The sequence below is a fragment of the Tinamus guttatus genome, unplaced genomic scaffold (assembly GCF_059628265.1).
Source record: "Tinamus guttatus ecotype Peru unplaced genomic scaffold, ASM5962826v1 Tinamus_guttatus_pri_ptg000027l, whole genome shotgun sequence".
Lineage (NCBI taxonomy): Eukaryota > Metazoa > Chordata > Aves > Tinamiformes > Tinamidae > Tinamus > Tinamus guttatus.
In genome coordinates this window covers 6,942,290-6,969,352 of record NW_028288561.1, presented here as the reverse complement: position 1 = coordinate 6,969,352, position 27,063 = coordinate 6,942,290, and the positions used below count along the sequence as shown (strand labels likewise).

The 27,063-nt window shown below is 44.6% G+C and overlaps 2 protein-coding genes across 2 annotated transcripts in view; one reads left to right on the top strand and one right to left on the bottom strand.

Moving 5' to 3' along the window:
* The first annotated feature begins 794 nt into the window (after positions 1 to 794).
* On the top strand, positions 795 to 18,593 carry CHRNA4 (cholinergic receptor nicotinic alpha 4 subunit). The gene is made up of 6 exons (XM_088529187.1): positions 795 to 1,093; positions 1,688 to 1,839; positions 4,493 to 4,537; positions 4,621 to 4,730; positions 11,746 to 13,126; positions 18,275 to 18,593. The coding sequence occupies exons 1-6, from the start codon at positions 1,033 to 1,035 to the stop codon at positions 18,398 to 18,400; spliced, it is 1,875 nt and encodes a 624-aa protein (XP_088385313.1). The 5' UTR covers positions 795 to 1,032; the 3' UTR covers positions 18,401 to 18,593.
* Positions 18,594 to 24,763: 6,170 nt separating this feature from the next.
* Positions 24,764 to 27,063, bottom strand: part of COL20A1 (collagen type XX alpha 1 chain) — a 46,968-nt gene continuing 44,668 nt past the window's right edge. Inside the window, exons 38-40 of the mRNA XM_088529167.1 lie at positions 26,540 to 26,617; positions 25,552 to 25,707; positions 24,764 to 25,056 (exon numbers count right to left, since the gene is read on the bottom strand). Of these exons, the coding sequence (XP_088385293.1) occupies positions 25,043 to 25,056; positions 25,552 to 25,707; positions 26,540 to 26,617 (248 nt within the window). The 3' untranslated portion in view covers positions 24,764 to 25,042. The remainder of the gene's footprint in view (positions 25,057 to 25,551; positions 25,708 to 26,539; positions 26,618 to 27,063) is intronic.

Below are 27,063 nucleotides of genomic sequence, written 5' to 3'. Positions count from 1 at the left end.
GGTAATTCAAAAAGGCTGACAACTGTTGAGGAAGTGATGGGACAAGACGTGATGAAAAGAGTTTGGTACAAAACTGATTTTACCTGTAATTTCACTACAAACCTGATTTCTTTTGTTGCTTTAATCCTATCCATTTCCAGCCAGCAATCTCATGTGCTGGAAGTTATCTGAGATTCTTTGGGAAATTATTAAACATGAAATATGTTGCTAGACCAATTGGAAGAGACTTTGATTAATTCTGCAGCTGGCAAAATCACCCCTCCTCAAAAATGAATCCATTCGCTCTCGGTTGGGAAATAACTGTGTTAATATCACAGCTCCCTTTGGAGGGAGCAGGGAGGGCTCCGCTCCTCGTTTCCCGTGCACGGAGGCGGGATGAAGGGCTGCAGTGCTCATCGCCTTGCAACCCTTTCCTCTCGGATAATCCTCACCCCTTCCACAGGGATATCCGTGGCAGCACCCACCCCAGAGCAGCGGTGTCGGGGCACGGAGCTGCTTGGGCTTCGGGTGCTGTGAAAGGGCACCAGTGACCCCAAATCTGCCACTTCTGGGTCCATCTCTCCCAGTTATTTCTCCTGCTGAAACTTTTCCTCGCTGGCAGCCTCCCTCCTCCTCCTCCTCCTCCTCCTCCTGGGCAGGAGGTGGGCAGGTCTGCATGCATTAGATATACAAACCTGCCCCGCTCGCCGCTGGCTCCTCCACGCAGCCCCGAGCACCCGCAGCAGCCGCAGAGGACGGCGCAGCAAGGAGGCGAGTGAGCAGCCCAGCTCGGAAAGGGAGCGGAGCGAGCGGGAGACTCCGCACGTGCCGGGCTCCAAGGGCTGCCCGCAGCCCCCGCGCATCCCTGGGAAGAGCATCCTCCTGGGGAGAGAGAAGGGCAGGGAGGGACCAGCTCTTCTGCCCTGCTCAAGGCAGGGGGAAGAGGGAGAAGGAGCAGTTTAAGGGAATGAAGCTGGAGCGTCTGGAGACTCGGGAAGGAAAAGTTGCCCTGCCGCGAGACTCTGCACACTAGGGAGTGAGCTCGGCTCCACCATGGGATTTCGCGTGTCCGATGGAAACCTCCTCCTTCTCCTGTGTGCCAGTGTCTTCCCCGGTGAGTTGAACGATGCTGTTTTGACTCCTGCTCCTCTCCCCAGCTCTTCTCCCTGCCACCAGCATGTGAGGAAGCCCCGTCCTTTGCAACAAGGCTTTCTCTCTGCTCATGCACCCTCTTGTCCCTCTACACCAGCTCCTACTAAGTATGGCTTTGTTTTTATTTTCTGCCTATTAACCAATTTGCTTCCCCCCCCCCCCCCAATATATTTGATCCCAGCTTTCATGTGTGTATCCAAGAAAAAACAGGTTTTGCTGGGGAGAAGCTTCTTTCTCCTTTTCAGCTTACCCTTCGGAGCACCCCTAGCAGCCTGCTTTGCTCCCCCCGTTTGTGCTCCGATGCCAGCCAAGGGAGCATCCCTCTGCGATGCTCCCGGGCTAGCAAAGTGGCTCAAAAGAATCGCAAACGGCTTTGGGGGGAGATTGGGCCATGTTGTGTTTTTTCCAGCGGCTTTAGCAGCCACCCCACCTGCAAGCGCTACAGCTGGGGATCAGCCTCGGTGGCTGAAGTGGTGACCGGGACTAAGCGGAGGAGGGATGTCCTGGGGGGTGGCACCGCCGCGCGCCGCTCACTGCCCTCGTCACCTGCCCCCAGCCCGTGGCCACGTGGAGACCCGAGCCCACGCCGAGGAGCGTCTCCTCAAGAAGATCTTCTCCGGCTATAACAAGTGGTCCCGGCCCGTGGCCAACATTTCCGACGTGGTCCTGGTCCGCTTCGGCTTGTCCATCGCCCAGCTCATCGACGTCGTAAGTGCAAGCGCCGGGCGGCCGAGGTTGTGCAGTTGGGGCTGTGCTTGCTGCAGTCGAAACTCCGATTTCACACCAAACCCTGGGGAAATGGATCCCCACAGGGCAGAGGAACACCTGGTCCAAGTGCCAGAGGACACTGGCTAAGGGAAAAAAATCAAATTTGCATCCATGATTATTAACACTATCATTTACACGAGGTCAGAGGGCAGTTATTGACCCAGCTCCGGGACAGAGCTTGCTGCAAGGGGAGGGTTTCATGGCTCCTCTGGCAGATATTAGCAAGAAAAATATGTTCCTGAATACTTGCCCTAACACAGGCACACCTACACAAGCTACATAGGCTAGGTACCAAACGGGATGACTTGCGCTATGCATTGAAGTGGTTTATATAAATAGGAGATTTTATCCATAATTAAAATGCATTTATTTATGTAAATATAAAATGTATGTAATAGGAGAAAGAACTTCTAGGAACAATGACTGGCCATAATTTTGTTTTTGTCCCTTGGAGAACCTACAATTTCTCAGCTCCAGCACCTCTGTCAGGGATAACTCTAATAGCCCAAGCAATGAAGAAAAACCCTAAAAGATCTTTGATACCTTTTTCACACACAGTGTTGCAGCAATACTGCCTGTTCCCTCCAGGAGCTGTTTGGCTTCTTCCTCAGTGGTGGGAAACTATGATGATCTTCATTCTTGGATAGTCCCCAGTTATTCAGGCCTTCAGTTTGCCATTGGGATTTACTCTGTGTGAGGAGGGCAGAACAGAGAGGCAGGTTTTTACATAGGGAAAAATAATCTTTGGGGCTGTTGTGCTCACGTGGGATGCAAGGACATTCGCCTGGCTTAGCCAGGAGCTGGGAAATCAAACCCAAGAGCGTCTAGATGCAGCATCTTCTGTGCAGCGCAGCGACGTTCCGTTCTCCTTACGTGAGCCCAGGGGGCTCCAGGGCTGTTTGCTGCTGCTGGAGCTGTATGGTTTCCATGTGAATAATTGATGAGGCCAAATGAGGCATTGGCGACGCTGGAGGCAGGAGGGAAACGCTCTGTTCTGCACCTGCTGAATGGTGCAGGCGTGGGATCAATGCGCATGTTTTGCAGCGCTGTTCCCAGAGTACTTAAGAAGACATAATTTGAAAATTATGTCAGTTTTTAGGAGTGCAGCTAGAAGGCACCTCTGCGGAGGGGCTCATGGAATACCAGGGACTAGCTGGAGGAGAGCTCTCCTTCCCCCCATCCCACACTGCTGTTGGATATCCCCTCCCAGGTGCATCCTCCTGCCCATCACAGTGGTCTCTGGACTGCCTTTCCCCTCCAACAGTGAACACGTCTTGGTGCAAACCCCAGTTTCTCTGTGAGATGCAATGATCAGCTCCCAACACAGAAAATATGGAAGAGAAATCAGAACCGTACCCAAAACCCTGCTCCTCCCGAGAGGAAATTCGGTGTGCAAACTGACATCTCTTGGTACCCTTAGATCACTCCAGTGCACGGAGGTTATTCTGAGACCAGGGTGAATGGAGGAGATCAAGACATGAGTCTAGGAGCAGCCCTTGAGAACCACATCTGGCCTCCTAAGACCCGTCTCCTTGTGTCTTGCAGATCCTCCTGCCAGAGGTTTGGCTCTGCGGATGGCAGAGCCTTTGGTGCAGTGTCGAGGTGTACAAGGAGCAGGACTTTCCACCAGTGAATCTCTTGGCTTTTAATATTCAGAATTAATTAACCTCACAAGAGTGAGGTTAATGATGAGCTGTTTGCTCCAAAGGAACCCTGTCAGCCGAGCAGGTTCTGATGCCAGGCCAAAGAGGGAGCAAGAGGAGATAAACAGGCAGACAAGCTCTTTGCTCTGCTGCAGCACTTTAATTGGGCAAGGTCTAGGCTCTGCCCCTAGTAGTTCTCCTTGGTAATTTACATGAGTAATCAGCATGAAAGGCAAGCAACAAATAGTAACTAATTCTACTACAGGGCTGCCAGCATTGTATCTGCCATACACTATTCAATACTATACATGTATTTTTACCTTCTTATGCCTAGAAGTGGAAAAAAGTCTATCCATTCACTGCATGGGTATGCACCAGATGATAGATTTTCAGAAGATTATGTGTCACTTGGGTTTGCTCATGAAAGTCAGCCCAGACTAAGTTCATCTATTTTGTAGAAAGAGGAACACTGTCAAGCTTCAGGTTTCCAGAACTGTGTGCTCTAAACATGTTTCACCGTATAAGTGCTTGCAAACAAAGCTATTATCACCCAGGCGTGATGTATACACAACACGTGCGGGAGAATGTATTTATTTGACAATTCCTTCCCTCTGTGCTGAGGTCAGAGCCAGGCTGTGGAGCATTTTCCTCTGCCTGTCCCTATGGTCCCAGGCTGAATCCGTCGATACTGAGAAAAATCCCAATAATTTCAAGTTGCTCTGCTCACAAGATCGCTTTGGTGCAGGCTCAGCTGTTCAGGAGTATCAGACAGCTGTGCCCTCTCCCATGTTAAATGGCAGAAACATCTGTTTTTTATTTCCAAGATAACGATTGCATTTATTCCTGAGGTGTTTATGATTACCAAAATGAATTACAGTTAGGAAAAGTTTCATGAGTTCTTTGGACTACTTCATCTGTTCCAGTAATAGACATCTGATCTTGCATTTTAGGATGAGAAGAATCAGATGATGACCACGAATGTGTGGGTGAAGCAGGTGGGTGCACGTGCTTTTCCCCATTCCTCCTCAGTTTTGCAATCCAAACTCCCCCAGCTCTGAAACCGCCTTGGTTTTGGCAGGAATGGCACGACTACAAGCTGCGCTGGGACCCCCAGGAATATGAAAACGTCACATCCATCCGAATCCCCTCAGAGCTCATTTGGAGGCCGGATATTGTTCTCTACAACAAGTGAGTGTGAGCGTGGTAACTGGAAGGCTCTTGATAGTGATCTTAGAGACTCTCTGCTAAGGCAAAGAGGGGTTGGATGTTGGTTTTCACATCAGTGCAATGCAATGTTAGGGCTTTTTCTAGACAGATGTTCATACCTGATACCCAAATGCTTGAAATCTGTCTCCCACATGCAGACTCTGGTGGGGGCAGTGGCTGTTTCCTTTCTTTTCTATGGAGCCCATCTTCTTGGGAAGGGTGTCCACATCCCAAGATTAATTTTTTTTTCCCCTAGTCTTTGGTTACTGCAGCAGAGCTCTCCAATCTTCTTGGATGCTGCAACATCTCAGCCTCCCAACCCAGCACCTGCTCCAGAGGAAACACTGGCTGCAAGCCTCAAACAAAAACGTCTTTGTATATGGCTAACACTCAAAGACAACCCTCACTGCAAAAGACAGGCCCTTTTTAATGAACAGTTGTCTGGTTCTAGTTTGATAAAATTTGCTTTTGTTTTCCCAAGAATTGGCTGAGGGAGAAGTCTGTCCAGGGGATTGTGAGCTTTGAAAACTATTGAAATTGTTATCTTTTCCAATAGCTTGTCTCTGATCCTTAGACGTAGGGAGTGATTGCAAACCTCTTGGAAATCACTGAGCCTTCATATAGCACCTCTGAGAGATTAGAGCAATGAAAATGATTAATTCATAGGCACTTGGGCCTTCCTACCCTACAGGGACACACTCTGAGCAGAATATTATGTGACAAGTGTTTCACATTGCAGCCTAGAAAGGTGCTCGCGGCTTCCACCGGAGAAATGGATTGTGCCTGTCTGTCTTAAGGATGGAGAAATCACTGCTTAATTAATGACACTGATAAAGATTATCATTTCAGGAGCTTCTGAAGGCTCCTGAGGTAGCCCAGGAGTGGCAAAGGAAATAATCAAAGTGCTATGCAAACCTTCACACTCTGTGGGACCATCATAGTCTAAGCCACCCATCCGCTGGAGTTGCCAGACTCTTTGCATCTACCTCCTAGTCTGCTGGAGCAGAAGGTTTTGGCCACCCTGTTGCATTGCTCTGGACCTCCAAGTGCCCTACTTCTCTAAATCCAAACTATGACTCCCCCTTTCTCCATATTAATGATCAATAATCATATATTCTGCTGTTGATTGCCATGAGTCTATCATGCATTTTTAATTGGTTACTTTATCCATGAATTAAACATGTATGTAGGCGCCAACCATTAGGCAGTAATGGTTTTCCATTACTCCTACACCTCTTTAATATATTTGTCCATGCTCTTTCAGGTAGTGTCAAACATACCTCACGTGGACTATTTTCTGTCTTGGGATGTACAATCAGCATCCTGCACTGCTGTCTTCTACTTAACAGCCGTGCCTCCAGCTGCAGTCATTATTCTAGTTGGACCTCATATAAGGTGCACTGGCAGAATGATGACACTTCTCTTTGGGATACCATGATTTGGGGAAAATAGGAGGACAGGAGAACCAGCTAATGCATCTCCTGTTTTCATCTTGGGGAATATATAGAAATGGTGAAACTTAAATTGATTTGAGATTTGCATCTTTAAGGAAACCTAACCACTTGTGAATTATACTCATATCTAAGCTCATTATTGTCAAAAACTTCCATTTATGTACTCTAGAGGCCCAAATTAAATCAGTAAACTTGGCTGGTTTGGCCTAGAGAGTATTTGTAAGTTGTCAACATTCATAAAGAAACTAAAACCAAATTAATATCCCATGGAGAAATTAATATGCTATTGGGTTTTCAGGCTTGATGAGATAAGTTCCAAGACTCTGTAAATAGTTCCTACTAGATGTGACAAAACATATGTATAAGGGAGGAATGTGAGTTTGAGTGAAATGACAGAGCATTTCTGTCTTTCTTTGCCAAGAAGGCCAGCTGTTCTCTATCTGAGGGTCTAAAAGCTCTATAGACACAATCCAATAATTTATAAATCAATTATCTAATGCTCTGCATTAGCTTCTTTTTCTATTTATGAATGGACTTAAAGTATATTTTATGTATTTCTGGGTGTATTTAAAGTTAAATTTGAAATGTGAGCTTTGCTGGCTTGTTATTGACTAGATAGACACGATAACACTGTAACTTTTCTCAAGCTGGTGATTGTAATACCTGGGAAGAAACCACTCGGAATATTCAGACCTCAGAATTTGCTTTTTCTCAATATTTTCTCATGTTAGCTGCTCCAGAAAGCAATTCCTGCCTCAGCCTTCACAGCCACAAAAAATAAATAAAAGACAAGATTGTACATGAAGAGAATTCAAATAAAAGTTTCTGTAATTAGGAGCAGGAAATATCTTCAGGAATTCACCCAGTGCTAATACAGACACAAAGGATTACTGAGCTGGGTGAGATCAGCTGGCAGGTGGCTTTTGAAAATCATGAGACAGTGGCAAGTTCTTTTGAACTATACTGTAGTGACTTGTTCTTTTGAACTATACTACAGCATTTGCAACCAGTGAGGCTTGTGGAATAATACCAGAAAATGCCCTAGTCTAACCTATAAAATATTGGAAATATTCTTGATTTTTTAATTTGTTTACTGACTGTTCCTAACCCAGCATTATCTTGTAATTTTGTACTAAATTGTGCTTATAAAGGACCCATAATTGCCACTTTGCACTTAAGTTTTCCGGGTTCTTTTGGAATCAAGGCACTATTGGTTTAGAGACAAGTTATATTTCTAGATGTCTTTGAGTTTTGACCCCAAGATCTTTCCAGAAATACAGGAACTGATAGAAGGAAATCTATAAAAGAGATCTCTCTCATGCTCTATTGCTGAGTTAACATCCAAGCTTTTCTCCTGGCTTTATTCTTGACACAGAGGTAGAAATTTGTCTCCAATGTACTGACGAGGATTCTTCTCAAAGAGAAGGTTCAAAGTGCACAAACTGAGCACTGATTAGAGCCCTGTGATGAAACGAGCACAAAATTCTCATTGTAGTACTGCCATTTTTGAGGCAGATGCTCATTTTACTGAGGAATAGCAGGAATTTCCATTACCAACGATTTAAAAACATCTGAAGCAAGAAAAACCTGAAATGGGCTCTACAGAAGCACATCTGGGCAGGCGTATGCATCTCAGCATAGACATCTCCTTCTGTTTACCTAAGATACAGATGGACTCATCTGTCTTATACCCAAAGAGACAAGATATTAGGGATATTCACAACCCAAGTGGACACAGTCCTGAGCAGCCTGCTGTAGCTGACCCTGCTTTGGACTAGGCAATCTCCAAAGGGCTCTTCCTTTGGAACCTCAACTATTCCGTGATCCTGTGAATTTGTCGTGACCATTTTGACAGTACAAATTGCTGAACAAAGAATTCTGTGTTTTGCCTTTGGAATGTATTTTAATCTGAACATCACAGATGCATCTAACGTTTACCAGATTCTTTTGAAGGGTCTTGTGACCCTGTTCTGGATTGGTTAGTGCTGTTAGATGAAAAAATGCTTTAAATGAGGGGCATTTTAGCTATATCCCTATATGCATGTAGCTAATTTTTCAGGCTTTTAAAGCTTAGTTTGGCTTTAAATTGTATAATCAGAAATTAAAATAAATGTGTGCCTCATTTACATGCATTCTGAAAACATTTAATTTGTGAGATGATGTATCTCCCAACTGCAGGAGAAATAAAAACTGGCAAAAAATTCTCCATCAGCAGAGCTTTTTAATGAGGCAAAGCTGATGTCTGCCAGCAAAACAATGCTGTTCTTGAACCCTTAGAAACTCAAAAGTTCTCAAAAGAAAAGCATTTATTCTAGAAAGGTGGAATCAAAGGCTGTAGAACTATATCAAGCAGAAAAGGAAAAAGCAACTGTCTTCTGCCTTTTTTGATGTGCGCTATTGTATTTGACGGGAAAATATGAGAGCTCTGGTACTTTATTGCTGACAGATAGTTAGAGCTGTCAGGTCAGAGTAATCAGGAGAGCCTGACTGTGTTAATGCTCCTGAGTCCTTGCAGTGCTATTTACCTTTCACCAGCTCTCTCTTCTAAATGGTTTTTCATGACAACTGTCACAACATAGTGGTCTAGACTGAATTAAATGGAAATGTGTTACCACTACAAAGGCATGGCTACAAAAACATATTTTCCTTGTCCCGCTATATCAGATGTCCTTCTTGTCTAAGGAAACACTCACATTTCACAGTTGGAGCTGTTGGTGTAACTTGGCTGAGACTGGGTTTTCCCACAGCAAAGCCTTCCACAAGGAAACAGGGTTTCCCCAGGCTTTGCAGTCAATTGGCACAATCTCCTCTCGGAGGAAATGATAGGAGAAAGGCTTTGAAAGTTGATCAGCAGTTGGGTGACCTTGTCATGAACAGATTCACCCAGAATGAAGACCCCTCTCTAGGAGGAAACCCCCATTGCTGGCATAGCTTCATATCCAGTGAACATATTCTTGCTGTGTGAGTGGTACAATGCCTGGCGTATTAGGCATAAATATGTATATATGCCATATATGTGTATTTATAGATATACATATGTATTTATAGATATATATAGGCACAAAGGACTGAGACAAATGTCACCACTACCATTGCACAGTATAGCTGGCTCAGATGCAATCCATCTACAGCAGCATGACTAATTTACCCCTGCTTACAAATTACTCAGATATCTCTACTCTGAGCTGCTCACGAGAAGCTCAAACACGTCCAATAAAGCCCACTTGAAACTGCTTCATAGCTCCACCAGGTTGCTAAGGGAAAAGCAGGAGGTTCTTGGGTTGTTTTGTGGATGCTCAAGAGTCACTAGCTGACTCCAGGTTGCAAGGAGCAATTCTGCTCTAGCTTTCCCTCCTGCAATGATAATACATTATTCTGTAATAACACGTGGACCAAAAAGATATGTGAGGAAAGCAAAAAGAAAAAAAAAACAGGAAAAGAAAACAAACCCTTTCTCATCAAAGCAGCAGCCCTGTTACTGAAGGAGCTGAGATAGGAGCTCTGCAGCTGCATACAGAGGAGCTCGCAGCATGCAGGTAGGCAAGAGCAGACAGCAGGGATGCCAAACCAGACATTTGCAGGCAAAAATATCATGTCTGTGCTAACCAGCTACACACAACATATAGACAAACTACTACTACTCCTGGATGCATTTTTAACAAACGTCATGCCCTGCTCTCTGGTGAATTTATTCCTTACCCCTTTTCCATTCTATCCTGACCCCAAGCTTCAGTTGTGAAATGTTGTACATTCCTGTGCAACAAAGAAGATACAGTGGTTGTGTTCAGAAGCCTGCACTTTAATGCAGGAGCATCTCATCTCCAGCACTAACCAACAACTGAAAGCTTTTGAGCAGTTTTCAAAAGGAAAAACACACTTGTATATTTTTTATCTGACCACTTAAACAATGCTCTACCTAAGAGGGAAAACACTGGTGGATGCTCATTATCTCTTTTTTCTGATGTAAGTCCAATTATAAACATATTGTTCTGCTAATGAATGTTTTAATTGTGCCTCAGAGATCTCATTAAATGAAGAAGCGGCTTCCAAATTCTGCTGAGATTTAGGAGGAAAACCACCCAAAAGAGTGAATGCTGGAGTGTCACTTGCTGTGTAGTTCATGTCTCAGTCTGGCTTTACATGACAGGCAAACCCAGGAGCCCAAAACACAGATTTTATCCAAAGAAAGTTGTCCCGGATTGTAAATTAGATATAAGAAAGAATAGTCAAGAAAAGAAAAGAGTGAGTTGGATGGTATAATGGTAGTACTCTTTTTCTTTCATGCTGGGGAAAAGGCAATGATATTTTTTGCCTCAACCTTTAGGGACAGCATCATGTATTTGTGCATATTTTTTAGCTTTTCCATCTTAAAAATAAAAAATAATAATAAAAAAAAAAAAAGGAAATTTTAAACCTTTAGAGAAAGTGCAGAAGACAAAAAGCAGCAAATCCTTCTGTGCAGTTTTGTTTTCCAAAATCTGTCACAAAGAATAAAGGATTTCCATTATAGAAAGAAAAAATTTAGTTAAACCCCTTTGTTTTACATCAAGCAATAATTCTAAGTTTGCTTTTCTGTTATTTCAACAAACCTAGAAAAGTATCTCAGAGCTAAAGGCATGTGCTCTGATTCTGGGGGCCTGCCTGTGCTTCCAGCAGCTGGAAAGAGCCCTGAGGGATTTTCCCAGTGCAGTTCTTGTGGTGAGGAAGAGGAGGGTCTGAGCCCATAGCAGTGGAGCTGCACAGGGGCTGCCACGGAGGAGCAGAAACCACAGCAGGGTCAGCTCCAGCCAGGGGTTTGGCAGACAGCACAGAGCTTTCTAGCTACATTGCACTGAATAATTCATCCCAAGGTCTAGGCAGAATCTCTCCTTTCCCTTCTCGGCTGTTTAGTAGCGCGGCCGTTTGCCAACACTTTGCTTCTCGCGGCTGGCTTCGTGCTTCATATCCCAGGGGGAAACTTGGGGTCATTGTTCTGCAAGGAGTTCCGCTTCCCACATTCCTCCTGCCTTTCTGACTGACATTTTTTAGACACTCATCCAGGATGAAAAATTTGCAGCTGTGTCCAAATGTCATCACTGCTCAGATCAGACAGTTTGGTTCAGGGGCTGTCGCTGTGTGCAGATATCAAAGCTCTGTCTGCACAGGGTTAAAGGAGAGAGGGCTTGAAGTTTTGGAGCATCATCATGCAGAAAGGCTGCCTACCTGAGGACCCAGCACATGTTCAAGTGAAGGGATAATTTTTTTGCTTGAAAATGGAGTTTCTTTCATGACAGTTATTGGAACAAGGAGATACACTGCTCGTACACATCTGTATGCTTCAGTATTGCCTCTTCATGTGAACTAGAGCAGGTTGCAGAGCCTCCCCAAGGCTCCTGGAGGAGCCTCCTGGACCTCTCAGTGTCCCTCCTGGACACTGCTGTAGGGATGGTGCTTGTCACAGACTTACTGATATAAAATCCTGGATTGTTGTCTAGTTGACTTGTTAAATGTAGTTGCTAGTTTGTACCATTCCCTCAGTCTTTTCTCATATTATATATCTCTAGTGCTGATGGTGACTTTGCAGTCACTCACCTGACCAAGGCCCACCTCTTCTATGATGGGAGAATTAAGTGGATGCCACCCGCCATCTACAAAAGCTCCTGCAGCATTGATGTTACCTTCTTCCCCTTTGACCAGCAAAACTGTACAATGAAGTTTGGCTCCTGGACCTATGACAAAGCCAAGATAGACTTGGTGAGCATGCACAGCCACGTGGACCAGTTGGACTACTGGGAGAGTGGGGAATGGGTCATCATAAATGCAGTGGGCAACTACAACAGCAAGAAATATGAATGCTGCACAGAGATCTACCCTGATATAACTTACTCCTTCATCATCAGGAGGTTGCCCTTGTTCTACACAATCAACCTAATCATCCCCTGCCTGCTTATCTCGTGCCTGACTGTCTTGGTCTTCTACTTGCCCTCTGAGTGTGGAGAGAAGATAACTTTGTGCATCTCGGTGCTGCTGTCACTCACTGTGTTCCTGCTGCTCATCACAGAGATCATCCCTTCAACCTCCTTGGTCATCCCACTGATTGGAGAGTATCTGCTCTTCACCATGATATTTGTCACCTTGTCTATCATCATCACTGTCTTTGTGCTCAACGTGCACCACCGCTCCCCACGTACCCACACCATGCCTGACTGGGTGAGGAGGATCTTCCTTGATATAGTCCCACGGCTCCTTTTTATGAAACGACCCTCTGCAGTGAAAGACAATTGTAAGAAACTCATCGAATCCATGCACAAAATAACCAGCGCACCAAGGGTTTGGGCTGAGACGGACATGGAACCCAATTTCACTACCTCATCTTCCCCAAGCCCCCAGAGTAATGAGCCATCACCCACACCTTCCTTCTGCGGCCATCTCGAGGAGCCAACCAAGACCCAGCCTGTCTGCAAATCCCCTTCTGGCCAGTACACCGTGCTGCACCCGGAGCCCGTTCAGGTGTCCTGCTCCTCACCACAGTCCCCGTGCCACCCTCTGAGTGACACCCAGAGCACGTCCATCTCAAAAGGCCGATCACTAAGTGTTCAGCAGATGTACAGCCCCAACAAAGCAGAGGAAGGGAGCATCCGCTGTAGGTCCCGGAGCATCCAGTATTGCTACCTGCAGGAGGATTCCTCCCAGACCAATGGCCAATCCAGTGGCTCTCCAGCTTCCCAGCGGTGCCACCTAAATGAAGAACAGCCCCAGCACAAACCCTATCAGTGCAAATGTAAGTGCAAAAAGAACGAGGCCACTGGCATGACAGGTCAAGGGACCAACACCCACAGCGCCAAAGAGCAACATCTGCTGCTGATGTCCCCAGCCCTGAAGCTGGCGGTGGAAGGAGTTCATTATATTGCGGACCACCTGCGAGCGGAAGATGCAGATTTCTCAGTAAGTGTCCTAATTCAGCCTGTTATCCTTGGGTAAAATAAAAATCATCTAAGGGAAACCTACCAAACCTGTGGGCTATCCAGATATCATATATTTGCTAATGTAGAATCTGCCACCCTGCATTGTGGTCTCTGCATGACATGACTCTTCATCAGTGGGTTTCTGCTGGAGCAGGCCATTCTGTCTGCAGGAAGGTGGGTGGATAGACAAATTTTCCATGTACTCTGAGGGGGCAAATGTGTCTAAAAGCTCAAGAAGCTAAAGGGAGACTCAAAACACTTTTATTCCACTAGTGATGTTGATACACGTACAAGCACCACGTCCTTCTGTATCTCTTGTCACTCTATCCACATGGCTCTAGGGATACAGTATGCTACTTAATTACAGCAGTACTGCAGGAGGCCACAAGATAATCTGATGCTAGTATTCTTGCACTAAAGAAAAGTCTTATCTGGCTTTTCCCACAGAGATCAGTCAACAAAGACATTTTTTTCATCTGTGTTTATGATTTGATTGTCTTAAGATTTACAGCTGACGTAAGTCACGGTGCTTTTATGCAAGACATCTCAGGCATGAAGTGTGTCTTCATAAATCTGCATTCTGCACAGCACTGAGCACTTGCTCTATAAGCAGCATCAATAAATTTTATTTGCTACTATCCGTTTACGCACCCTTTGGTACCACATTGAGATGATTCTGTTCTTTAATGTCTTTCAATTCACAACATACCTTTGAGGGAATTACTGTTTATTCCTTATTTTGAGGACTGAGAGACATAACACAGAGGCGAGGTGAATTGTTCAAGGTTGTAGAACAAATCTGTGGCAGAGAAGGGATGTGAATTCCCACCTCCATCAGTCAACAGCCCAGCTCTCTTTGCTGGGCTAAGGCACTTCAGAGATACTTCAAAACTATGGAAGTTTAACTCTGCTCTCTCCCAGTACGAGTAATCACAAGTAAACCTATACCATTCAGTTGCTTTTGACTCATACGCTTGCCCTTGGTGTGACTGAAGAATATTGCACAAATGAGATTTCTCATTTCTGCTCCTCCTTCCGTTGAGCTTGTGGTTATCAAACAAGAACTGAGTCAATAAGCATCGTGGATTCTTTCTTTGTAATCCATCATTTCAAATATATTTAAAATTAAGAGTCTTCAGAGTCCATCTATTTTCTTACCCCCTCCAGTAGTCTTCCCTCTTGAAATGAAGCAATTACTGTGGCCAGAAAGATATTCCCCAGTGCTAAACATCAAAAGCAGAGGTGGAGAAGCAGTTATGTTAGCTCTGACCAGACCATTTGTGCCTGCTCATCCCTCTGGCAAAAGCACCACGAAACCTTCCAGGTGATGGTGAACGGAGGAGCTGGTGAACCACCGCCAGGACCAGCGAGGCACCAGGCTCCACTGGAGCAGCTTGGCCAAGCTGTGATGTGGCACAGACTCATTTGTCTACCAAATTGCCCCGCCAGCATTTCAAATCATGGGGAGCTTGGCAATATTCTCAGAAAACAAAAGAGAAGCAAACGCCCCCAGTCTGGCATGGAGGGAGGGCAGAGTGCCCATCTGCCTGCAGTTTTCTGCTCTTTCCCAGCAGTTGTGGGTTGAGCTGTGAGCAGAGCTCAGTGTTTCAGATTTGGGGGAATAATTGCTGAGCCTGGTGTGAATCCATGGCATTTTTTTCTTGTTTGGGATCCAAATAATGTGGAGTGGGAGAGCACATTATTTCTAGATGGAAATGAGAGAGAAGAAATACTATCACATGAAATTGAAGTAAGCAGCAGAGCTGAGCTAATGAAATGGGAACTTTCTGGGAAAAAAAAAAATCAGTACTCTGAAATTTGCCTTCATCTTAAAAATCGAACTGTGGCATTTCTTCCTGGGATGGAAGTTTCAAAAAAAAAGAAAAAAAAAAAAAGAAAGAAAAATTCAGCTTCACCACCTCTAAGTAGGTGCAGCCCTTTAGATACAGCTCGCTTGGGCAATAATTTTAGAGACACGCACCTCCCCAGAATAGGAACAGAGCTTTTTTCGAAGTCTTTTTCTAAAGCATCATTGCCACAGGGCACTGTTTCTAAATTAAAAGCAAATAGCTTGTTTAATTAAGTGCTTCAGCATAGAGAAAATGGGAAATGCAAGAAGTAGTTGTCTGCTACAAAAATAACTGCAAATAACACAGACAAAAAGAGAGGGGAATACGAGAAGACTGAATCATCCCATCGTATGTTAAAAACATCATTAGAAATTAATTACTGACTGAGAAGAAAGACAAGCTGCATGTCACGCATGAGCCAAAATAACCAGACAACCAACACTCCAGTCGGGAAAGCCTCGTTGTCCTCATGACTGTATCAGTCTCTCTAGTGACTGCTCTAATAAAAAGTCATTGAAGATGGCTTAAAAATAAAAATGGGAGAAAATAAATCTGAGGGGGATGGAACACAGGATAATCTCATGGTTTATTTTTAACAAAGCACAACAAACCCCACACGGGACTGTTCTAGTCTGTGTTTCTCCTGCTCACGGGCATTAGCTGCTCCTTGGAGACGTCTCATCCCAGCTCCTGCCCAGTCCCATGACAGGGGTTTGGAAGGAGCTGCACCAGGGAAGCAGATACATGGGCTCCACCAGAGCCGCAGATTCCTGAAGGTTTCAAAAATTTAGGGATGGAGAAGTCAGCTGGTTCCTGCCCCTGATCCTTTCCCTAAAATAGTTTTGAGTGAGCTTCTTAAAAACTAATCAAAATACAGATCAGAACTTGGGCTGCCAGATGTTGACAGCTGCCCTTGCGCTGGCAGAGATGCCGCTGCGGACAGAGTTCCGCGTGAGCTGCTGGAGAGTTTCTGTCAAAGACACACTACCATGCAGCCAGAAAAAAAAATCTATGTATCTATACATCTTTCTGCTCTGTTTTCTCATGGTATCTCATAATTTCCGATTTTGCCTTCTGTGTTCTCCATCTGAAGATGAACATTGATTTACAAACACCTGATGAACTCCCAACCATTGTTTTTAAGCCTGGCTGAGTATTTATGTCATTAAATTTGAAAGCAAAAGTCTCTTGAACTCTTTAGATTGTTCCTTTTCTCCCATTTCGCTTTTTCTTAAAGAGAAACTCCTATAACTTATGTCCTTTCTTGGAGTAAGCTATCATGTACTACTTATTAGCTTATCGCTTCATTAGAATGGGGGAATAATTGCTCATTGCAACCACACAGCTGGACATTAGATGGTAAAACGCAAATCATGAGCCACTAAACCCTGGAATGCAAACACCCAGAGCTTGCTTAGCCATCCTTCCCACGAGAAATATGAAACATCAGGCTGAGTCTCACCTCAGCTCTCAGCAAACAATGAATAAATCAGAAAAATTGTACAGCAAAGGGAAATTATCCACTGTGACTTTTTCTTTGAATTTTGAGAGTTACTATTGCTTTTTCTCCCTGTAAGTATGAAGTATTGTGCTAGGTGGGGTAAAACTACACCGTTTCCTCCACGAAGGTAACAAGGTTTGGGATCAGTCTCTGGTTACCTCTTCATTCAATGGTAAAGACCTGCTTAACTCAATGCTGTTTTTAAAGCGAATAAAATTATCCCTTGCATGGAAATATATAACTGATTCTTAGATTTTTACAAACAGCGAGGTATTGCCAAAATTTAAGATTCTTAGTTCAGAGAACAAATTATGGGCAAGTATTACATATTCTCCACTACTCACCTTTTATTTCCCAATTTACAAAGCTGCTTCCTGAGCCAGGGAGCTGAAGCAGTTCCAGATGCCCTAAAGCAAATAATCAGAGTAGTTAATCGTAGTTGCAGCGATCACTTTGCAGGCGTTGCTTCAGATAGATGCTGCTTGTTAAGGCACAGGACGAACACAGGTGCTTAGCAAATACATTTGAAGATTCACTGTTAGTTTGTGAAGGATTGAACAAGCCAAAATGAGGCAAATGCACATACCCTGCAACGAATAATACTATTAGTTCAGTAAAACAGCTCAGCATTTGTCACCTAAGCCAGCGGTGTGTTTTCTCTCCTTCTGACACATCATGACCTTTGTGAACCACCCACAAGGTATAATATAAATTTGGTGGCACATCCATGACTAGTGAAGGAAGAAAAGGCTCTAGTCACTTTATTGTGCTCATTTCTATGAATGCTTGACAAATCATAACATTTTATAAAATGAAGATGCCTCTGAGAACGTCATCTATAGCTAAGCTGCAAATGGCTCTTCACTGATGCTCACATTCCTTCCTTTGCCGCTGGATTCCGAGCGTATTCAGCAAATCAAATCCTTAGAAAAAAATCCATCTCTAATGCAAATTGATTCTAGTCCCATCCTTGGGGACGGAGGAGACATTTCTCCCCTCATCCCTGGGGAGGTTGGAGCTGCTCCTGTGTCCTCGCGAACGCGGCTACAAACCCCAGCCCAGGGCTCCAGGCGGCGGCAGGGCCGCTCTGCAGAGGAAATCATAACGGGCCAATTAAAACGCGGCCATCTCATCGGTCCTCTGCCTGGAAAAGCAATTAATAACCACAATATAATAAGAGAAGCTTTTGGGCACGTGTGTTTTCTCATTTAATGAAATCACCATTTACACCAATTCTTTCCTGATGGTAAAAATGAGTATTAGACCTCCTCAGAGAGGAATCACTGGAAGACTCTCCCACATTAAAGCAAAACTGGCTGAAAAAACAGGGTGAGGAGGACCACTACTTTCATTTGGTAGTTCGTTTTCACTTCTTACTCTGTCAAAGCAGTAAATCCCTTCTTAAAAAGACTTTGGCTTCAGTAATCTGTGAGTGAGTCTGGGAAAATTAATACCTTTTCTTCCCACTCAGCTCGCGTACATACCCCGTTACAGCTGTTGCTCATGGAAAATGGGACGGAATGTGTGGACAAGCTTATTTATCCACTGGGGTCTGCAATTGCACACACACACCCTGCAAGTCTGGAAATCTATTCCCTGTTCCCAGAACACATCTTTGCCCGTGCACAGGACGGTTGCATGGACAAGAAACCCCCACGCTCTGCTCTCTCTGGAGCTAGATTACAACTTTATATTTTGGAATGAAGCACCAATAGTCTTAATAAGCTTTAATTTCGATAAAGCATCAATAACTGGCCTTTTCTCTCTGTGCTCCCAGGTGAAGGAAGACTGGAAGTATGTTGCAATGGTCATCGACCGGATCTTTCTCTGGATGTTCATCATCGTGTGCCTGCTGGGAACTGTCGGGCTCTTCCTCCCACCCTGGCTGGCAGGAATGATCTAGGCATAATCCCAGAGGAAAGAAAGTTTATCCCCCTCCACGGGTTTTAGTTCACCTGGAAGGAGATGAGCAGAGGAATGGAGACACCTCTCGAACACTTCACCGGGTGTTTGCGCGAGTTGTCCCCGAGCGCTCTGCGAACACCCTCCAAGGTTACATCATCCTGCCAGGCCATTCTCATCTCCTCCATCAAAGTTAGGGGAAACGTTCTTGTTCGAGTCTGTACATAGTATAGCATGTACAGACATAGTCATGTACATAGCATGGTGGCATCCATCAACATACATCCAGCAACGTGAGAGCACGAGCGCGCTCCCCGCAGCAGTGCGTACAGAGGCTTTGTGCATAGCGAGCACCCCTGCCAAGCTAGCTCCAGCATTTTCCAAGCTCTCCATGTGCCCTGCCTAGTAAATTGACCCCATGGAGCTGGTATGGCTCAGGACTGTGTGTCTCTGTATGTGTCATTTTATAAATAAAGTCCCAGACTTGGGATTCCTGTGCAGGATGTGGTCTGTGCTTTGCACTGTGAAGTTTGTCATTAGGCAGCTCTGGAATAATACGATTTCAAGAGATTTCTTTCAAATACAAGGTATTGTACTCAATCCAAGCCCTGCAAGCTGAAATCCCTGTAGTTACCAGTCTAGAAGCCCTGCTGATCCCACCTGGTCTCCTTATCTAAGACGCTGCCTTGATTTCCTTGCTCACAGACTCAGCCAAGGCTTAAAATTGGAGGGGCTCGCACCATACCCAGAGTAGCCAACGCTGGGGCTGCTTTCGGAGGACCTCTCTGGGCACAGCGGGTTGAGAGAGTCTGAACTGCTGCTGACTGCTCTCTGCTCACTTCCAGAATGAGGAGGGACTCGGAGTCTTTGGAGGTGCTAATTTACCCCTTGTCATGGTCATTGAGTTTGCTTATGACAAAAGGAAAGCAAGCAGTGAAACAGCTTCAAGGCCTGGTGCACGACCGTGCAAGCGCAGCGGCAGCCAGGCCTGCTCGGGTTGCCGGTTCTTTTCCAGGCAGATCCGGCTTGCGGAGGCAGCCTGGCCCCTCGCCAGCGGTTTTTCATATTTCGAGGGCATCCCTAAAATATTCATGAGGACGGGAGGAGGCTGATCCTGGGTATAGCTGCGTCATGGGCATCATAGCCCCTGGTTGCAGCCAGAGCCCTGCTGGGCTCCTCTGCAATCTCCTCCTGCATCCGTGAGGAGGGATGACAACGGAGCGGGTGGGAGGCCACTCGCTTCTGCGCCGTCAGCACCTCCAAAGCAGCGGGTGATCGGGAGTGCGAGGGGGAATGTTGTGGCCCTGGAGATCAGCACCACCCTGGGATCAGAAGGTTTGGCAGAATGAGAGGAAAAATGACAGCTGAAACTCATTGCCCAAATGCTGCTGGTCCCTGGGGAGCCGCTCAGGTGATGATGCTGAAGCCTCCCTGGGGTTAGCAGTGCTGTCACCGACCTCCTCTGCTTTGCTAATGCCAGTAGATTTCTCATACAGGGACAGCCCTACTTCTGTTTGTATGGCATTAATATCTCCCCCTTTAGCCAACTCTGCCGAGATTTGAAAAATTACATTCCAGCAAGATTTAGTGAGTATCTTCACGCTCACACACTACTTTTTTCAGCTCTAGGCTTTTTAATGGGTGGTCTTGGCATCAGGCAAGATATGGAAGAAAGAGGCAGACTTGTATCTTCAGAGCCCTTTAAGGAAAGAATAGAACAATCTTCGAAAGAGATAATCACCCCTACACACTTCTGGTTCAAGTAAAGGCTTCTGTTTCCAATATGCTTCCTGGTAAAATTTAGAGCAGAAAATAGGAACCAAACCCCATTCCTCTTTCTTGGATAAGTTATTTCAACACAGAAGTTGCTAAGGAGGATGCTCTACTCCACAGGAACCAAAGATCAGAAATAGCCTTACTGGAATAAAACTAGGATACAGACCAGTCTATAAGCACAGAAAAATGAATAATTTTGCTATTCTAACCCCCTTGCTCGGTAGTGGCTAAGATGAAATACAAGGAGAGAGGTTTTTCGCACATGAAAGACTCCATAAAAATTCATGCAGCCAGACTGATAATATTGGTAATGCTCCCAGTTCTGAAGTGATTCCCACAACTTGTCTAAGGTAATATTAGAAAAAAAAAGAAGAAAGAGTGGTACTACAGCAGGATCCCTAAAGCTGCCTTAGAGGAGATGCAAAGCAAACAGTTGCTCAGGATCCAGATGTGCAAAAATAAGCTGAAAGACCCCATGGGCATCGTGGAAAGCAAACACAGGTGCTAATCTTCTCTGCTATACTCATTGAGAAGAGACCTTATCTTTACCCCAGCATCTCACATTTTCCCACCAGCGTAACTCCATCAATCCCAGCAGAATCACTCTATCACGAAGGCAAGAAGGGCAAAGGCTTAGAAACCTGGCTGCAATAACCTAATTTACCATAATTTTTTCTAGTTTTCCTTAGATCGTCTGGGTCGTTTTTGCAGCCCTAAGGCACTCAATCTGCAGCTGACTGCTAGGGTAAGCTGTGCAACCTCCATTGACCAAGCTGGTTGTCCTCACAGTGTCTCATCTTCTGTGAGATGGCCCACACAGCTGGTACCACCTCGCTTCTGTAAAAATTTATCTCCAGAGAGTTATCTAGGAACAGAAAAGGTAGATAGACATAGGACAAGTATAGCTCTAAAGACAGTATCCCCTATCACGATCCCACTTGCCTAAAAACCCAAATTCAGTGAAAGTTACAGATCAGAGTACAGAAACTTTAAAGATATAAGAAACTAAATATACAATATCAGACTATAGTTTTTCACTGTGTGAGAAGAAAGTCTCTGTAACACTGATTACAGAAGCATAATGGTAAGAATGAAGAAATCAGGACAAGGTTCTGTCATAAAAGCTCCACAAAAGGGGTGGTGAACAGTCTTCAACTTGCAAAGAAGAGGAAATGGCAGGTAGCCAAGAGATTTCTCGGGGATTCAACTCCTTATTTATCAAGAAATCAGGCTTAAATCCCCCAAATTTATGTTGAAACTCTTTATTTATGGTGATTAAAGCTTTGAGAACAAACTCCCTACTGGTAAAAGATTTGCATGGGAATTTTTCATACTGCATTGCTAACACGTGGCACTGATTTCAACTGTAACTTACATCAAAAGTGATAAATTGCACCAGGAAAGTACAAAGCGCACTGAAGAACAGCACAGTAGGGAAAACTGCACTCATCGAAAGGAGCAAAAGAAATTCATGTGCACAAACAGGCAGCCTCAGCATCCAGCAGCAGAGATGGGAAGTGTCCCACTGCCTCTGCTTTCCCTGGAGCATCCTGCAATGCTGCATCCCCTCCCTGCCCTCCCTGCAAACCTCTTGCCCAGCATCTGCACCCTGCTCTGCTCCGTGCTGTGAAATGTCACAACGAACCTGCTGCAAAGGGCTTTAAGCAGCCTTGGGGTGACAATAAAAGCAAAGAAATGTTGTAGATTTTTTTTTCCCATGGAAATGGGTATGTCTATAATATCAGCCAGATCACAGATGGGTTTCTGCTGCTGATGGATGTCCAGGGCACGTAGACAAGTCTATCAGACTACCACTCCTCTCCAGGACAGGGTGCCCTGCTCCGCTCCTCAGTGGCACCCTGGACTCCTCATGCCCCATGAAGAGGTCACCTCCAGGGCAAGAAGAGGGTCATGGCCTCCTCCTTCCACCTTTTCCACCACTTGCACCAAAAGCCTCCATGTTCCTCCTGCAGACTTAATTTGTCTTCTCCTTCTCCAATCCACCTGTAGATTGTCCTACAGTTGCTGACGGGCACAGCTGCCTTTTAGCCAAGCAACCCCATTCCTACATGGTCCTGGGCCAATCCATACTTGCGCCCATCAACTCCAGACGGGATGAAGGCAGATCAAAGACATGAGCACATGCACCAAGGTGACCTTAGCCACAGCTGCCCACCATGGACACCCCAGGCAGGGCACCATCCCAGCCAAGCACTGAGTTGCCATCTGCATGTTGAGTTGCATCAGGGTGAGCAACTTGAACTTCTGCAGGTACCAGCGCCTCCAAGGACGTGATTGCCCCAAACCACCTAGCAAATAGTTTCTGATGGGAGCAAGGAGCTTCTCTCCTCAAACCTTTGTGCAGGTCAGGACACAAAAACCTTCCGGGTTCTCTTCAAGGGGAAGACTTCTTCACTTTTTAGTCTATGATACTAAACAGACTAAACATCCCTGATTTCAAGTAAATAAAGCTACCCCTGGAGCAAAATTTGCAAATATAAATGGGCAAAGTGTTTGTGTAGGTTGCCTTTCTCCTAATCAACAGCCCACATGGCACTAGGTTTTGTTAACTGCTAACCTTTCATCTTCTATCTGATATAATCTGACAAAAGCAAATGTCACTTGAAACTCTACCTAATAGATTAAATCCCAAGTCAGGCAATGAGATGATTCAAAATTAAAGAAAAACAAAAGAGCTCTATGTCAAATAACCTGCAGAGACTAGATTTGAACAGACAGAGCTGCAAATTCAGGACTTGGATCTGACTGCACTGATTTAAACGAGAAGGGAAGCAGAATTACCTGCTCAAGTCAGACGCTCTGCATTGAGCTACTTAACCCACTCTGCAAGTGATTTTGGGCCCCAGCTTTAGAGATCTGCTGTGCAAAGAGCACCCCTTTTTATTTCCCTGCTATTCCTGTTCCCTGTTTTGTCTCAGCTGCCACAAATATTAAGGTTTATAACCAATAGTAAATGCAGAAATATTCCGAATGCGACTTAGTATAGGTTTGTTAGATCTATTTTCAGAATATTTTCATTTTTCAAAGAATAGGAAAAATGAAGATCTAAAGCTCTCTAACCTATACAAATGGAAACACAAGTGCTCAGCATGGATGCAGAGGGTCTATCTCGGTGCATACATCTATTAACTGCTGCATTCACAATGTGTATTCCAGCTCTTCTGACCTCTCCCTTTCTTCTGCCTGGAGCTTTTGTCTGCGTTAATGCTTAGTCTAAGCTGGAAAGATTTCTATTTGATGTGTTAAGATGAGCCTGAAAAGCAGTAACGTGAACAGAAATTTTACTTCTGTCAATGTGGTATTTCTTTGCAACTCCCTTAAGTAAATGCAGGGAAGACACATCATACTGAAAATATTAATCACTGGGAGTTTCTACAGAATTGACATGGACTAAGCCAAAAATTACTTTGAATACTTATAGACTGTAGTAATGCTATTTTTATGCAACTCTTCCAGTAGGATTTATGAATCCCAAACAAGTCCAATATGTTCAGAGCAAAATTTCTTAATGCAATAGGATTTTACTTAGTGGTGAGAAACAACCAGCCTGGAAACAATGTAATTTTCTTAAAAGAAACTATTCTCCATTGGGCACTTTACAATCTGGTTTCTTAGTCTGGATTTACTTGGAGTTAAGAATTCAAAAGTTAGCTACAGTCGTGTGAATAGAACAACCAGCCTGCTCAGGGCTACAGAAGTTTCACATCCCAATTAAGTGCCCAGGAATAGATGCACCTTTTTTTTTTTTTTTTTTTTTTTTGCCTCTTAGCATCTTTGAAAATCTGTACTGACCCTTTTTGCTCTGATTTCATAAACTCCAAATGTATTTTTTTTTCCCAGGATATGCTCCTAGATGTATAAATCTAAGTTCATAAACCACTGTTTAGCAACAGGGAAAGCTTACAGCCAGCACAACCAGTGCAGTAGCAGCAATGCAAAGCAGCAAGAACATTTTTATCACTAGCCGTACAGTTTGTTGGGAATACATATGAGACCAGAGCTCAACAAGGACAAGGCTGTAACATGGCAATTACCTCTATGCCATATGGGCAAAAGTCAGGGTTGGAGTTATTCAATATTCACCTGATAAAACGTGAAGTAGCTGCTAAGATTGCAGGAGGCAGAGCTGGAAAAGGGCAGCAGGTTAATCTCCAGCTCCTTGCAGTACACGGTTGTGCTCTGTCAGATCTAAGGCTTTGCTTGGCAGATATCAAGCCCCAGAGAGCACAGCTAAACAGCAGGGTTTGTCACAGCACGGGGAGGTTATCACGGTGTCTGCGGCGCTTGTGCACATCACGCCGCGGAGAGGGAGACATCAGCACGGAGCCAGAAGCAGGTGGAGTGGTGATAGATTTTATTACACTGCCAGCCAACAGAAAGAACAATTTTGCTCCAGTGGATTTGCATCTTTGGGCATGAGGTGCTGTTTTTGTCTGTGCTGGGGACCCACAGTAACATGGGATAGAAACGCATGAACTGGCAAAAATCACCTATGTTATTTCTGTGTATTTCAATGTTATTATTATTTTGTTTAAGTCTACTGGGCTGCACTACTGACCGTGTCTTTGCTTTGGGTGGAACATGCAATGTAAATTTGAATGCTGCCGCTGTCCGATGCCAATCAGGAGAACAGAGAAGGATGCCTGGAGCTCATCTGCATGCAGTCTGGCTTGGTGGCCCTAGTGTTTGATTGACACATCATTACAGAAATGATGGGAGGTTTAGAAAACAAACAAGCCAACAATGTACTCGATGTTCAGATTCCTGCTTTTCTTAGAGTACGTGGAGCCTTCACCCAGAGATTGCCAGGGCAAAGCACTATCCTCAGCTGCCTCTGCATCAGCCATCAGGGAATGAAATCTGTTTGTGGAAACATGCAATGATACAAGTGAACATGAGAATAAATCAATGTTAAGTGCTGAGGAGGAGGGTGCAGAGTTATTCCTTTTCCCTTCCAAATCTCTTTTTCAGCACAACTGATCTTTCTTTAATGGGACTTTGCACAGTCCAACTTCTAAGAAATATACATGCAGGAACTGGGATATTGATCCTCTCTATCCTCCATAAAAACATCCCCGAGGACATTAAGAATTGAAGATACACCCATGATCACTCCTATTACCCAATTGCTGCTGCAGTTAAACACGTTAATCTATGAAGCAGCCAACTGAGTTGACTTTTGTCCATGTAAATAGACTAATTGCATGTGAACCATTGAAGTGCTTTACAGAGGAAGCTCTTCAAGGACTGACAGTGCCTGAAAGATGAACAAGGAGCTCTACCTAGTTTAAGAGAAGTAGCCAGAGAGACCAGCTCTAAAATCATAACTTTTGCATTAAGACAGTTGAGGCTTACCTCTCCTACCTGTCCCATAACATCCAGAGATGTCACAACCCCCTGGATATCCAGGCTGTCCAGGATGCCCTCTGATACCAGGAAAGCCTTGAGGACCAGCATTTCCAGGGGAACCCTTTGGACCTGGTTTCCCCAGCACTATTTCTCCCGGTGGGCCTGCAGGAAGAGAAGCATTGCAAGCAGTAGCACATCTATTTAGCTGGTCCTGTATGACATCCATGCTATAATACCTCCATCCTACATGAGTGTTAATTATCTGTGTATTGTTTGCAATACCTCTGGAAAACCTCTTCTGAATTCCAGTAAGTCTTATCCTTGACTTTACAGGCATCCAGCTCACCTAAAAATGGAGCCTGTTTATGAGAATCCAAAATCTGCTTATGTGACAATGCAGAAAATCACCTTAATCCCAGGATCCATCTCAGAGTTAATGTTTTCATCTGCTTTTACATCTCAACTATAAACATTTATATATACAAGACTGTGTTTGAACATATTCCCTTGTTAGTGTCTGGTTCATTAAGTCAGTGGTAAACCTCTCACAGATTTAAAAAAAAAAAAAAAAGAAAGAAAAGAGAAAAAAAAGAAAAGAAAACAGGGATCAGGATGGAAAGATTCACCAAATCCTAAAAGATTACTAAAAAATCTCTTGTGCTTCAGGAGCTGAATTTTCAATGAGTTTCTATCACTTGAGTGTCTGTCTGGAAAAGCTAAAACTCCCTGGATATGCCTCAGGTCATTAAAACACATCATTGCTGGTAGGTAGGCACTGAGACTGGGAATGTGTAAGGCTGCCTGGTACAGATGGATCCTTACGTCTCAGCAGAGAGGACCTGAAGCAGCAAACAGCACCTTAAGCTGTTGCATCCACAGCCAAAAGGCCACTCTGCTCAATGCAACAGTCCTAAGGCTGAGTGGTGCCTTGAATCTGGCAACTGCGAGGTCTGGCTGACCCCATGGTTGACACAAGGAGGTTTATTCACTCTACCTGTTCTGCCTCGGGGTCCTTGGATTCCCTCCTCGCTGGCTCCAGACATCCCTTTTTCACCCTTGGGCCCTGGTGCGCCTAAGTACAGAGAGGAGACAAGTTCCACGTACCTGCATTTTGCATTTCATCCTCAACTAAAGCTCCTGCAGTCTCCTCACTATTCTTAGCTGCTTAAAAAGCACACGAGGGTTAAAGCCCACTCTCTTTTCTGGAACAGCCAGTTGCCCATGATCAGTTTTGACTTGCAGCCTGATATTGGTGAGAACAGGGATATTTTTTTTACATAAAAAAATCACAACGCTGGTGTTTCGGCAGTGGCCTGAAGAGAAGCTCCAGTCCCCTATGTTTTTCACATTGCTCAGACAAATGACATGGCTGGCTCCAGCCAGCTGCTGGTGACATCACGTTGGCAGTTTTCTCATGAAATTGCTATCAAAACTAATACATTTCAGCAAAAAGTGTGCCTTTGGGCAAAACATCATTTTTCATATTTTAAGATGAAAATATTTCGATTAGTTCTGTCC